General features: G+C 31.8%; 1 protein-coding gene across 6 annotated transcripts; it reads left to right on the top strand.

The window, feature by feature from the left end:
* Positions 1 to 8946: 8946 nt before the first annotated feature.
* Positions 8947 to 13679, top strand: LOC139877508 (DNA-directed RNA polymerases II, IV and V subunit 11-like). Of its 6 annotated transcripts, none has more exons than XM_071864942.1 (7): positions 8947 to 8991; positions 9396 to 9459; positions 9570 to 9659; positions 9759 to 9837; positions 12805 to 12900; positions 13299 to 13345; positions 13528 to 13679. In XM_071864942.1, the coding sequence occupies exons 2-6, from the start codon at positions 9407 to 9409 to the stop codon at positions 13329 to 13331; spliced, it is 351 nt and encodes a 116-aa protein (XP_071721043.1). In that variant the 5' UTR covers positions 8947 to 8991; positions 9396 to 9406; the 3' UTR covers positions 13332 to 13345; positions 13528 to 13679. The 6 variants fall into 6 exon arrangements, with proteins under 6 accessions (XP_071721043.1, XP_071721046.1, XP_071721042.1 ...); XM_071864945.1 differs by having other exon boundaries at positions 13532 to 13679; XM_071864941.1 differs by lacking the exon at positions 13528 to 13679 and having other exon boundaries at positions 13299 to 13510.
* Positions 13680 to 13752: the final 73 nt, after the last annotated feature.

Genomic DNA, 13752 nt, shown 5'->3' on the forward strand with positions numbered 1-13752 from the left:
GGTTTCTACGGTCGTGTTTGCGGTCAGCCGTGATGTAGCCATGGATCTCCTGATGATGAATTTCCTCACTTCTTCTTCTCTTGAGCGCGTTTTGACGATTCATAGGTTCTATAGAATACTTAAGGACAAGTTTTCTTTTCCTAACATTGAATGATCACATCCTCCCAATGTTTCATCATCAATGACACGTAATATGCTATATTTATATGTATATATATGTATATGTATATATATATATATATATATATATATATATATATATATATATATATATATATATATATATATATATATATATATATATATATATATATATATATATATTTAATTATACATATAGTATACACAAAACGCATCAACTTGTATTTAGCATGCAATTCATAGTTTCATTCAAACACACAATCCTAATACAAGTAGACTTCCTTCAACATTCCTTTTAAAATCATTTTCAAAACAATTTTGTATTTGTATGAAAAACCTTTCATTAATTCAAAGTCTTTTGAAAAGGTTATTCTTATTAGCATTTTGATCATTGGTTTTGATTGATTTTAAGGTTACCCAATCCTTGACTTATCCCTTTCATTGAATTGCTAGTTTGGCCCATTTTCCCATGTTCTCAATTCTCCTAATAATAAACAATGGACTTTGATTACATGATTTGTATTTGCTAGAGTCGTGACACAAATTCATTTCAAGTTATCTTTCGATGAATCATAAATAGTCGTCTTTTCAAGCTTTCTTTTCAAAGTGTTGTTTTCATTAATTAGAACTTTGTTTAATTCTTTTTCTAAAAGTTTCACTTTGTCACGACTACTTTCATATACAAACTTAATAGTCTTGTAATCATCTAACAATTCTTCATAATTAGAATGATAAAATACATGTACCTCATTGCAATCCATGCTTGAGACATCATCTTCTTTGAAGGGAGATTCAACCTCTTCTTCACTTTGATCATCTTAATTTAAATCATTCCAAGAACCTATGAGGCAAAAATCTTAATTTCCATCCAAACCCTTTTCTTGAAAATCTCCAAGCTTCTTCAATTTCTCTCTTACCCTTTTACCCTTTAAACTCATAGAGTTTTCCTCTTCTTGAGAGCAAAGTGAATCCCAACATTTCTTTGCATTTTCACATGAAATTATCTGTATTCTTTCTTCATTAGGAAGAAATTTATGAAGTAGTGAAATAACATCAAATTGTTTAAAACTTCATTGTTTTGAAATGTTGACTTCACTAATCTTGAACTAGCTTGTGGAACAAAGTCTCCTACTTTGATTATTCTCCACAAGTAGTAATCCTTAGATTTGAGATAAACTTTAAATCTTAATTTTCACACATCAATATATTCTTTATCAAAGATTGGTGCTTCTTTCACCAATTCTTCTAAGTATCCCATAGTTTGAGTTGATCCGAGAATCGTTGACTCAAGTTTTTGTACAAAACAAATTTTGACACTTTCAAAAACATTTATAGAGAGCAACCGCTCTGATACCAATTGTAAGTAACTAGAGGGGGTGAATAGTTACTTGATACATTTTTAACACTTTTTCGATGGATCACTAAATTTGATTAACTATGATCAACCAATTCAACTCAAACTTGATGTGTGTGGTGTATATGTTCAAAACGATAATCAAAGTAATGTAAAGAACATAAACACAAGGATTTATAGTGGTTCGGGTGGATGTTTACTAATCCACCTTAATCCACTCCCAGATTACACTAATCGGGATTTCTTGCTTCACTAAGAACTTTTCTCCAAACCCGGTGGAGATCCGATTTACAAGTCTTCAACTTTTTTGGTAGACAACAAACCTAAGCTATCTATCCCTTTGAAAGACCAACTCCAACTTAGCTCAACTTGTCTTCAACTTGGACAAGTATTAATCTTCAAATAAGATTAATCAACTTCCTAAGTCCTTTAAGGAAGTAGATCACTAAGCTAGCCTATGCTTCTACTAATTGAAGTTACAAGACTTATACAATTTGTAATGATAATCCTAAGATAATACTAGGACACACATTACACTAAGTAAACTCACAAGATGAACAATTTTTATTAGTAAGTTTACAACAACCAAATTCTATATCTATAAGATCATAGAATCTTCTCTTGCTTGATCACATTTGAGTAGTAATTAAAGCCCTTGTGATCTCTGGAAATAAGCTTTTGAAATATGCAAGAGGGTCAGCTTCAAATGCTCTTCTATGCTTTCTTTTTATAGTGAGATTCAAAAACTAGCTGTTGTCACACGGTCACAGACACGGTCGACCGTGGTTCGACCGTGCGTGCTCCAGTATAAAAGTATGTATCCGTTGTATAGCCGTTTAACTCAGATTCGAACATCACATTTTAGAATCTTTACTCCATCTAGCACCTGCAAAAGAAACACAATATCCTATACAAGTATTATATGCATTAAGTGTGTGAGATTTGGTCTTATTGAGTGAAAATGACATAACACTCCAAATGTGGTAAACCTAACATTCTTGGAGAACTGTCTTGATTGACATTTTGGATAATCTCAGTTTGGTCAAGACTTAGTTAGACTCATTAATGCATTTGGTTCAATCCTAAAGATTAGTCAACATGTCATTAACTTCCTAGTTTCAATTAATCACAAGTCATATTCATTTTAAGATTAAGTAGAGATTAACTGAATGATGTCTTTCTAAAATAAACATTAAGTGTGTAAAGACATCAATGTTAAGTCATACTTGGACAAGTAATCACAATGTGTTACTTAGACAAGACCAAATAGATTATTGACCATTATTTCTTTGTGAACCATTTTACACTTAATTCATCGAAGTAAACTAGTTACTTGAATCCTAATATTCTAACTAGTAAACACATAGCAAGCATAGTAATCAAGTTGGCAAATTGATGAGTATTAAACATATTAGCAAGTAGCAAGTAATACTCACACATAGCAAGAGATAGTTATTATAAAATCAATCATATAGATATTTACACAACACTATAGTTTAAGATTTAGCAAGCTTACTTACAATATAACATATTGCATGATTAATGTGTAAGCACACATTAATGTCCAACACATGCACAAGGGAAGAGCAATCTCTAGTTGGGACTTGGTGACCATCCTAAATGTATTTAAGTGTATTTTAGGATTATAAGTCTTTACTAGTTATACTTGAAAACATTGTTCTTCATTTAGCCTTAATTTGTCATTAAGTGATTATTAATTGTAATTAGTGTTCTAGTGACATTAGCTTATATGTGTTGGTACTTGGTGATCATCCTAAGGATATCTAGATAAGTTTTAAGATCACAAGTTATTGATTAACACTTATGTGTTATGCCTAATCATGGTTAATTTGTCATTAAGATGTAATTAAGTGTAATTAATCAAGATTAGTGTTTTTATGACTAAAACTCAATTGAGTATGGGGAGGGCATCTATTCTAAGCATGTTGAGAAAGGTTTCATGAATTATAGATGTCGGGATGTAGTCAAACTAAATTTGATCAAAAATGGTGATAGATAATTCTGCGGTCGCACTACGGTTGACCGTGGTGGCGACCGTGCAACTTGTTTTCACAATACTGCGTTGCAATTCAGTCTGGGCTTCTACGGCTAGGTATACGGTCGATCGTACTTTGACCGTGTACTTTAATGATCTTTATTTTCATTCTATAAGTTTTATTTGACTTGGTCATTTGCAAGATCAAGTATGGATTAGTGAACTTGCGTGTTTTATGTTAAGATGTCGATCATCACTTATGCATATGTATGTGTCATCATCAAAACATATTCTTTGGTTAAACATCATACTTAACTTTGTCGGTTAGTCCATTAACCAACATTCAACCAATAGTGTTAGACAAGGTGATCCCCTTTCACCTTTTCTTTTTGATATTGTCTTCGAAGTTTAAAACATCCATACTAAGCTCGAGATTGAAAGGAAATTCTTTAAGGGGTGGAAGTGGGAATATATAAGATTATGTTGTCTATCTTGCAATACGCGAACAACGCTATTTTTTCGGGAAATGGAGCAAACAAAGCATTAGTAATTTTTTAGTGATTCTTAAAAACTTCAACTGGACTGTAAAACAATTACCACAAAAGTAATATTTTTGGGATTGGTGTGAGTATAGATGAGGTGGTGGCTACGGCTAGATGAATTGGGTGTTAGGATGGTGAGTTCCCTTTACATATCTTTGAAACATCTCGTCAAAACCGCTATGACGTGGCACAATAACAAGAGGTCTCACAACATGGTCAACGCCCTCTAATGAGACATTTTAACAAAATTCGCATTCGTTTACTAAAAAGGTTCTAAAATAACCAAGTTTGAACCTGATATACTCGGATTAGTCAAGTTTTTTTACGTGTCGTTGGGCGTAAGGACAATCTAAAATAAATCGGGTAGAATTCTAATATTTGTAAGGCTGAGGCCTAAATTAACTCTCTATATTAATCCTAAAGTTAATAGTGGAAAGTATGACCTAGGGTCGTTCTTTTGACCTGACTGAATTGAAACAGATGCGTGTCAGATTAGGTGATCTAATTAGTGAAGGATTTCATACATTTAATAATCCAAGACAAGTGGCCAGGTACAACTTGTGGTGGAGAGGCAAGATCCTTTTGGTCCCAATAAATTGGTGAGTGTTCGAAAAATCTAACAATCAAGTCATCAAGTCCAACCGGTTTATTATAGACACCACAAAATCTGGTTATCAAATTGTGCAATTTAAAAGAGAGTTGAGGTTTTTATATTATAGTTCCGAATTAAAACAAAAATTAAAGCGGAATAAAATAAATAAAACGGTATAGGTAAATGGTATGTTGGTTGAGATTTCGTTAACTAATTTGGGATGATAAATGTATTTTCTTAAAAGGTTTATATTTCATTATCTTAAATATTTATCGCGTAAACACTAGGCTCCCTACCAATCAATTTATCCGAATTTAGATTAGCATGTCACCAGGAACTAGGTTATGGTGATTCTGAATGGACCAACTATGCTCTCGACTCTCGACATTCATCCTTAACTAGTGTTGGGGATGTAAGTGGCCCTTATTAGGTAGACATACATACCTTAGACGCTCGAATAAAGCAGCATAACAAATATAGAAATTTAGATTCCTTTATGGATTCAACCATTCTTAACATGCTATAATACTAAATCAAATGAATCCTTTTAAATTTGATGTTTCAAAATACTATTTGTCAATATATTTGATAGAATCTAAAGGTGTTTAGACAAACTAGAACACTTGATGGTTCATCATCTTCTTTTATAAATTCATAAACTATGATTATATTTCAGCTCAATAATATTCCATCTATGATATAAACCAGCCTTACTTATGTCTACTAAATAAATCCCTTGGTATTTCACATCGTACTTTACTTATGTGTTTCCTAGAATGTAGCACACCTTAGTGTTTCCATAATGTTCTTCATCTATAGTATTTCCAAAAGCGTCAAACCTTGACCATGTTAGATCTGGTCCGACGAAAATTCGTCATGTACTTTATAGTATTTCTGATGGATTCATACCTTGACCAATGTGTTGACACAGATAATAAATTACCCTATGTTTGACGTGTTTTAACGAAAAGGTTTGAATCACATTTGTTGGCGGAAAGGCGATAGTTGATAATAAGGTTTAAAATCACATAAAACCCTTGTCATAAAAGGTCATTCCGTGCATAAATTAGGGATCTATAAGAGATCTCTTGTATAGAGACAGAGATTAGTCTGTATACATATTGATCTCAATTAGTATTTAGATTGATCTCAATATGTATAAGAAAAAAGATGCATATGGTAGATACATATCTTAAAATCAATTCCCGAAACATCTTCAATAACATCACATGAACCTTTGACAACAATCAGATTGGAATTTACATTCAACAATTTGAACAAAATTTGAGATTGATGCCTTGGAATCAATACAGTACATACTTTTGGTCTTAAAAAAAATTGACACATAATTTTCTCAAATTGATTAGTACTTAATGTTCCTTTTCATCAAGTGAATCTATATGAATCTTCATATCACATTGAAATTCAACACAGAAGGCTAAATCTCAAGGTCAATTTTTTTTTTTCAAAAACAAAGAATCATTTGGAGAGACTAATATGTTTTCAGGTTCATAAATTGTTATACGAAGCTTTGTATTAGCATCATGAACAATTTTATGAAGAAAATATCATCTAAAAGTGCATGAGCTTGTAATTCTACCGTCTCGTACTAAGGACCGAAAATATGAAAAGTAAGGACCATCAACCGTATCAAAACTGCTTGCATAGGTATGCTCAGTTCTGGTTAATTTGGATTGGTTCGGTCCGGTCTTTGGGATCTTTCAATTTTTTTGTACCATGCACACCCTAATTTTTAATGTTGCAAGATTGCTGAAAATATGTATGTCCGTCTACAGACACAAGACTTAATAAGGTTTGTAAACTAAAGCAAACAAGCAAGTCGATAGTTAATTTAATCATATGTGGTGTTACAATCATCCCCAATTTTGCACCTCATTTTTCAAGTACCGTAAAACGTAAATTATAAAATGTAAACCAAAAAGCGTAAAACCTAAAAGGTAAATGTAAAATGAACATGTAAAACGTGAAACGTAAACCGTAATACCTAAACCATAAACCATAAAACATGAGCGTAAGCGTACAACGTATAACGTAAATGTAAAAAGTAAACCGTATAACGTAAACCGTAAATCGTAAACGTAAAGACTAAGAAAGATATGATTTCTAAATCCCTCACATATACAAAAAATTTTGAAATCATCCACCTGTACATAATATTTTCATGAGTTTTGAAATGAAAATCCCTGAAATTCCTCGAAATCTCACTAACCAAAATCACCTAAGAGTGTGTTCGGTCTTTGGATGAAGTTATCTCGTAGCTAAAGCTGAAACTTGAAACTTGAAGCTGGAATTTATTTTTAAGTTAGAGACTGAAGTTTATGATTTATTGCTTGAGCTATATAAGGACAAAAATAAAAAAAATAAAAAAATAAATGATATATAATGATTTAATAAGTGATAATGTGATTTCAGTCAGGGCCGTCTCAATAATTTAAAGGCCCTAGACGAAAATAAAAATGAGTCCACATATATGTTAATTTTTTTATTACGCATAAAAAAATAATGCTCCAATTTATCTATTTATTTACTTACATTGTATTTAACTATTAAAAAACAATGTATTTTAGCTTTAATTGACAATTTTTTATTTAATTTAAATAAATATATTGAGAAAAATATTACATATTCAAATTTTTGGACCCTTCAAAATTTTTGGGCCCTAGGCGGTTGCCTATCTTGCCTATGCTCGAAGATACATCTAATTTCAGTTTTCGTGTAGAACTTATATGCTCGGTTCCGGTCTGGTTAAGTTTGGTTCGGTCTTCGAAAGTTTTCGGCTTTTCTGTACCTTGCACACCTCTAATTTCTAATGTTGTGAGATTGCTGAAAAAGAAACTGTATACAGAAAAAAGTATGCCCCTCCACAAACATAAGACTTAATAAGGTTTGTAGAGTAAAAAAAACAAGACGATAGTTTAATTTAATCGTACGTGGTGTCACAATTCTTCCCAAATTTTTCACCCCGTTTTCCAAGTACCGTAATTAGTAAATTGTAAAACGTAAAACATAAAATGTAGAACCTACAACGTAAAATGTAAATATAAAACGCACTTGTAAAACATGAAACGTAAACCATAATATTTAAAATGTAAACTGTAAAACGTGAAGGTAAATCGTAAACGTATACGTAAAACGTAAGTGTAAAATGTAAGCGTAAAACGTAAGTGTAAAATGTATAACGTACACGTAGAACATAAAGTGTAAAACGTAAACCGTAAATCGTAAATGTACAAGCTTAGATAGATATGATTATTAAATCCCTCACATATACAAAGGATTTTGAAATCCTCCGCCCAAACATAAGATTACATGAATTTTGAAATGCAACTCCGAAATTCCTCGAAATCTCACGAACCAAGATAATCTAAGGGTATGTTTGGATAAAACTAGCTTGTAACTAGAGTTTATTTTTAAAGGTAGGAATTGGAGATTATAATTTATGGCTTAAGCTTATTCATGTAAAATGACATATATGGGAAAAAAAAATTAATAAATGATGTATAATGATTTAATGAGTATAATAAATAATAAATAATAAATATATATAATAAATAATAAATAATAAATAATGTGATTTCAATTTTTTCATAAGTTACGAGTACTTCCTTATTTTTGAGCTTTTTTCTTTTTTTTTTTTTTTTTTATCATCAAAACACACTAAGAAATTATTATTACTATTCTATATACTAATTCCAAAACTCGTCTACTATTCACTTAGTACTCATCGCACGCTCCACATTTTGCGCTTTAATGATTTGTACGTTGCGCAGAGGGAAGTTGTACCCACAAAGAGTACTACACTATTCATCTACAATAAAAAAAATTATTTTTATTTTTTAAAATTGTGCCTCTCATTCTCCCCTACAAATTTTACTAAAGGACTGCATAAGGAGGTTGACCCGTTTTTTTAAACTAAATTTCTTAAAAAAACGAGACGATAAAGACATTTTTCCCCTTCTTTTTCCCTACAATTTTTCCTACACTTTCAACAACAACGACTTCATCACATTACCCAAAAATGTCTAAAAAACGGCGCGGTAACGCGCTCCCCGAAACACTAGTTGCTATTATACCCCATCTTTAAAACAACTCCGTTCATTTTTTTTTTTTTTGAAAAGCAAGTAGGAATTATATTAATCAACGATATAAGTACAAATGTGTCATTGTGACCACTTAAAAAACAACAAGAAAATACAGAAAACTACACACGAATTAGGTTGCAAAGATTGCAACTAGCACGATATGGGGTTAGAAAACCAATTATGTCACACTCGAGCTTATGTCGATTTTGTCTCAACTGTGAGTCTTAATTGTTGCATCACAACCTTTTTGTTTTCGATTTGAGGTAATAACATGTACCTTTAATTTTGTGCAATAATTCAACAAATCTATCATGCTTTTTGTTTCCTGTTTAATTTCTTGTAAAACCCTAATTAATTAATTCTGTCATTTAAAAGGACTAAAAATAAAAATTCATCAGTTACTCTTCGAGTAGGGTTTTAGTTTTTAAAAAGTGATATTGACTATTCTTGATCTTGTTGAAATAATATTATCAATTATTAATGAAATTGAACTTCAAATAGTCACTGGCTCACTGCGTTTGCGTGTTTTAACATTGATGTTCGCTGTGTACATTTTCTCCTTGTATCTTATGTATGATGTATATGTATTTGTATATGTATGTATGCATGTATTTTGTATTTATAGAATTCATAAATTGATTGTTGATTTATTTCCTGTGTTTTCTAGAGGAGAGAGCCATGAATGCCCCCGATCGTTATGAGCGATTCGTGGTTCCTGAGGGAACAAAGAAGTAATCTTTCTCGTTTTTATTGCCCTTACCGTTTCCTAATTATAGAAAATTAGAAATGAAATATCACTTGATCTCAGTTGCTCATGTATGACAAATGAATGAATTCGCAGGGTTTCGTATGAAAGGGATACAAAGATCATAAACGCAGCTTCGTTCACTATTGAGAGAGAAGACCACACTATCGGAAACATCGTTCGCATGTAATGTATATCAAATTTTAAAATGTTTATATGCCTTTCTAGTTAATGTACTAAAATCCTAATTTGAAACTTATATGAATTTGTGTACCGTATGAACAGGCAGTTGCACAGGGATGGGAATGTTCTGTTTGCTGGTTACAAGCTTCCTCACCCTCTTCAGTACAAAATCATTGTTCGGGTGAGTTTTTAAGGAAATTCTCTTACGCTACTTGATTATAAAGTATAAGCCGTATGTAGTTATGTCTAACGAACAAGATTCTTGTCCCAAAAAAACCCTTTGTAACCACGGAGGTTCACCTGCGACAACTCCGGGCTACCCGCAATGCGGGTAGGCACCCTGGGACAAAAACAAAAAAGAAAAAAAAAAAGAAGATTCTTCATAGCCAAATTCTCGTTTTCGTTTTCTATGGATAAGAAAGAGATTAGTTTTAATCGGTTAATGGCTTGTTTGCCAAAATAATTGATATTGCAACAGGGTTTTCTTGGAGACGAGGTAGTCATGTTAATTTAACTCTATGTTTACATTGTTTACAAGTTTTAATCAGCATGAAAGCATCTTGGCTTATACGTTCATTTACAATTAGTAATGAAATGCTATACTATTAGAAGTAGTTAGCCGGGTTTTTTCATACCCTTTTTTCATCTTTGAATATGGTTAGGTGTTGAATTCTCTCTGCAAATTTGTATAAAGATATGTACTATTCCAAGAAGTAAATTTGTTAAATGATTAGAGTACTTGTAAGTGCAGACTCATGAGATACTAAAGTCACTTGTAATACTGGATATGTTGCTCAAATTTGTACTGAATGTAAATGTAAGGAGATTGAGAGATAGGCTTATGAAACTTTATCAAAATTACTCATTGTGGTTGATTATGTTGTGTTGATAATTAACCGAGAACCTTAACTTTGGAAGACATTTCAAGACTCTTTATAGGCCATTTTTAATGTTAAGCTTAGGTGCTTGAAATTCTTACAGAGCAGCAATCATGGGAAAACCATCCAAAAGTTTGCTCTTGAAATTATGAATATAGGATACGTATTCTGCCGGTTTATATTAGCAATCAATGTTTTATTGCGAATTAAATGGAATTCGTGGAGAAGGATGAGGCGGAAAAATTATGGATAATTGAATCCTATACGGAAGCGTCGATTTATTGGCGACTTGACTGACTCTCTAAATTTCAGGCAGGATTTAAAACCATGGAAATTTGATTTTTACCATTTCATGGCGTCTCAATTTTATTTTATTTTTTTTAAATTTTTCCTACTTATTGGCCGGAGGTCCACTCGGAAGCAATCTCTCTATCTGTCGAATACAGAGAGGGATGACTTTCTCTACTTTTGAAAGTGTTTTCACTATGGGCGGAGAAATGACTTGTCTTTATTCTCGGATAGGGGAAGGATTGTCTACATCTCACCTCCCCATACACCACTTATGCTGCGTCGTCATCGTCGCCGCCGCCGCCGGGGGCGGGGGCGGGGGCGGTGGTTTTAATTTGAGAGCTTTTAAGTTTAGTCAAGGAGGAGGCCGCCTTTAGGAAAATAAGAAGATTTTGATGAAGCTTGAATGTAAGAAAAAAAAAAAGTAGTCTAATTTGAAAAAAGATATATAGTGCAATGAGAAGATATATAATGTATACACCTTTCACCAAATCAGGAAATGCAACATGCTGAAAAGCAAAAAGTACACAAATTAGTAATCAGGTATATTAGTTAACTGTAATGATGTATATATTTGATGAAACCTAAAAGTATTGACGGTTTGAATTTAAGAAAAATATTATATCATCATTCTTTCTCTTTTTTATTTTATTGTTATATGATAGAGTAGAATATGAATATGATAGATATAGATAGATATTAGTAGTATTATAACTAAATTTGTGTAACACTTACGTATGTATTCTACTCTATCATTCGTGAGATTGAGTATTGTTGTTGTACTTACGTATGTATTCTGCATTTTCGTGACCGAAGAAGAAAATGAATATACAATCACAGGATGTACTTCTGATCACTTTTCCACTTTCATCTGTTATTCCTCTTACATTCCGTTTGAGAACACTCGTTAAATTTGCAGATGTAACATGTTTACCTCTGTAGTCTTACAATAATAACTTCATATATATAATCATGTGATAATGATAATTTTGGATCAATACAGTCTACTGAAAGTGACACTTTTTTTAATGAGGAAAAAGTAATCTAACTTGAAAAAGTTGCACTTTCAGTCGATTGTATTGATCCGAAATTATCGTTATCATATGATTATATACATGAAGTTATTAATGTAGGAATATACAGGTAAACATGTTACGCATGCAAACTTAATTAGTGTTCCCAAAGGGAATGTAAGAGGTTTTACGCGTGGAGGTGGAAAAGTGATCAGAAGTACGTCTCGTGATGGTATATTCATTTTCTACGCCGGTCAGAAAAATGCGGGATATATACGTAAGTACTACACAAATCTATTTTAAAATACTAGTATATATCTATCATATTCTTATTCTATTCTATCATATAATAATTAAATAGAGAAAGAATGATGATATAATATTTTTCTTAAATTCAGATAGTCAATACTTTCAGTTTCATCATTATATTATCTAATATAGCATATTTTGGTTGAAAATAGTTAACACCTTTAGGAAGATAAATGATTTCATCTTTTTAATATCCTTTTGAGTCAGGTATTGTTACATGTTAATCGGGTTTCTGTTAAAAAGCAACAAGGACACAGAAAATAGTGTGAAGTTCATTATAAAGGATATAAGTTATAACTAATTGATCTAGAATGTTTATATGGTGCTGACAAACATAATATCATTGAATTCAGTGATATAATTTTTTATTTTACTTATCTCTCTTCTTATTAATTTATAGAAAAAGCACCTTGGCCTAAGGTGGTTGATATGTGCCCATACTGGAGTATAAAAAACTGAATAAAAAGGTCTGTGGGTTCAAAAAAGTGAATATAAGACAGTATGCATGATAACCTCGTTGATTAAACATTTTTCTAATTCTTTTTATTGGTCTGTGGTTGTTAAATTGAGGTGCATGGTATGCAATTCAGTATTGTTTTAGTGTTTGGCAATCGGAGTTTAATAATATATTTGATTTGATTGGCATATATGATATGACAGGTTCACACAACTAGCCAGTCGTCTCCAATGCAGGCCTATAATCTGGCTATCAATGATCTCGACAAAGAACTTGATCATCTCAAGGCTACATTTGAGGTATAACAACATCTTTTATATTCTTTTCTCTTATTTTCTAAATTGTTAGGACCAATTATTATTTTTTATTTAGCGTTTGCATTTGGGTGAATTTCGGATGAGCTGTTCTCTGGGTTGCAAATCTCGCTAGTCGAGGAGTACTCGGTAACTTGGGGAGTACTCGGATGTTGACTAACTTTGACTTTGACTGATTTTGACCGAGTTTTTAAGTAATCTCGAGTTTTGATCAATTTTCAATTGATTTCGATTTCTGTAACCCTAGATGTTCTACAAGCTAATGACTTCACATTATTGTTTATTTTCTTTATTTAGTATTTACTGATACTATTATGTTTCCGTTCTATTTTCTTATCAGTTGTCTTTTCCATTTCTCTAATCCGTACATTTCTTCATTGCAGGCTGAGGTGGCAAGGGTTTCTGGGGACTACTAATGATAGATAGGCTTGTAAGAAAATTATGTTATTTTAACTCTCTTTTTTCTGCTTTGAACTTGAACCCATGTTTAAAAAGTGGATGCTTGAATCTGCTTTAAGAAAATTATGTAGTTTTGATTTCTCAATGCCTAATATTTTATCGACATTTATTAATGTATGATTTATAAGTTACTGAATCTAGTTCTTTGCGCAGGTAGGCTCACTTTTGGTCAGAATATACAAATTATTGTAGATTCTTACTGTGCCAAATAAGGTTACTATAATTAAGCATATTGTTTTATCAACAATTCAAATATTATGTTTTTGGAGCGTTCATGCACTAAATGAACACCTTGAAAACTTTCTACCGGTTCCTTTTTTTGCTAAGTTTTTGACCCATTAAAGACTAGTTAACTAATAACTAAATGGGTCAAAATTG

The sequence above is a fragment of the Rutidosis leptorrhynchoides genome, chromosome 11 (genome assembly GCF_046630445.1).
Source record: "Rutidosis leptorrhynchoides isolate AG116_Rl617_1_P2 chromosome 11, CSIRO_AGI_Rlap_v1, whole genome shotgun sequence".
In the NCBI taxonomy this organism is placed as follows: domain Eukaryota; kingdom Viridiplantae; phylum Streptophyta; class Magnoliopsida; order Asterales; family Asteraceae; genus Rutidosis; species Rutidosis leptorrhynchoides.

Coding starts and splice junctions, on each gene's coding strand:
- LOC139877508 (XM_071864942.1), top strand. CDS start 9,407: ATGAATGCCCCCGATCGTTATGAGCGATTCGTGGTTCCTGAGGGAACA. Junction 9,460..9,569: donor GTTCCTGAGGGAACAAAGAA/GTAATCTTTCTC, acceptor ATGAATTCGCAG/GGTTTCGTATGAAAGGGATA. Junction 9,838..12,804: donor AGTACAAAATCATTGTTCGG/GTGAGTTTTTAA, acceptor ATGATATGACAG/GTTCACACAACTAGCCAGTC.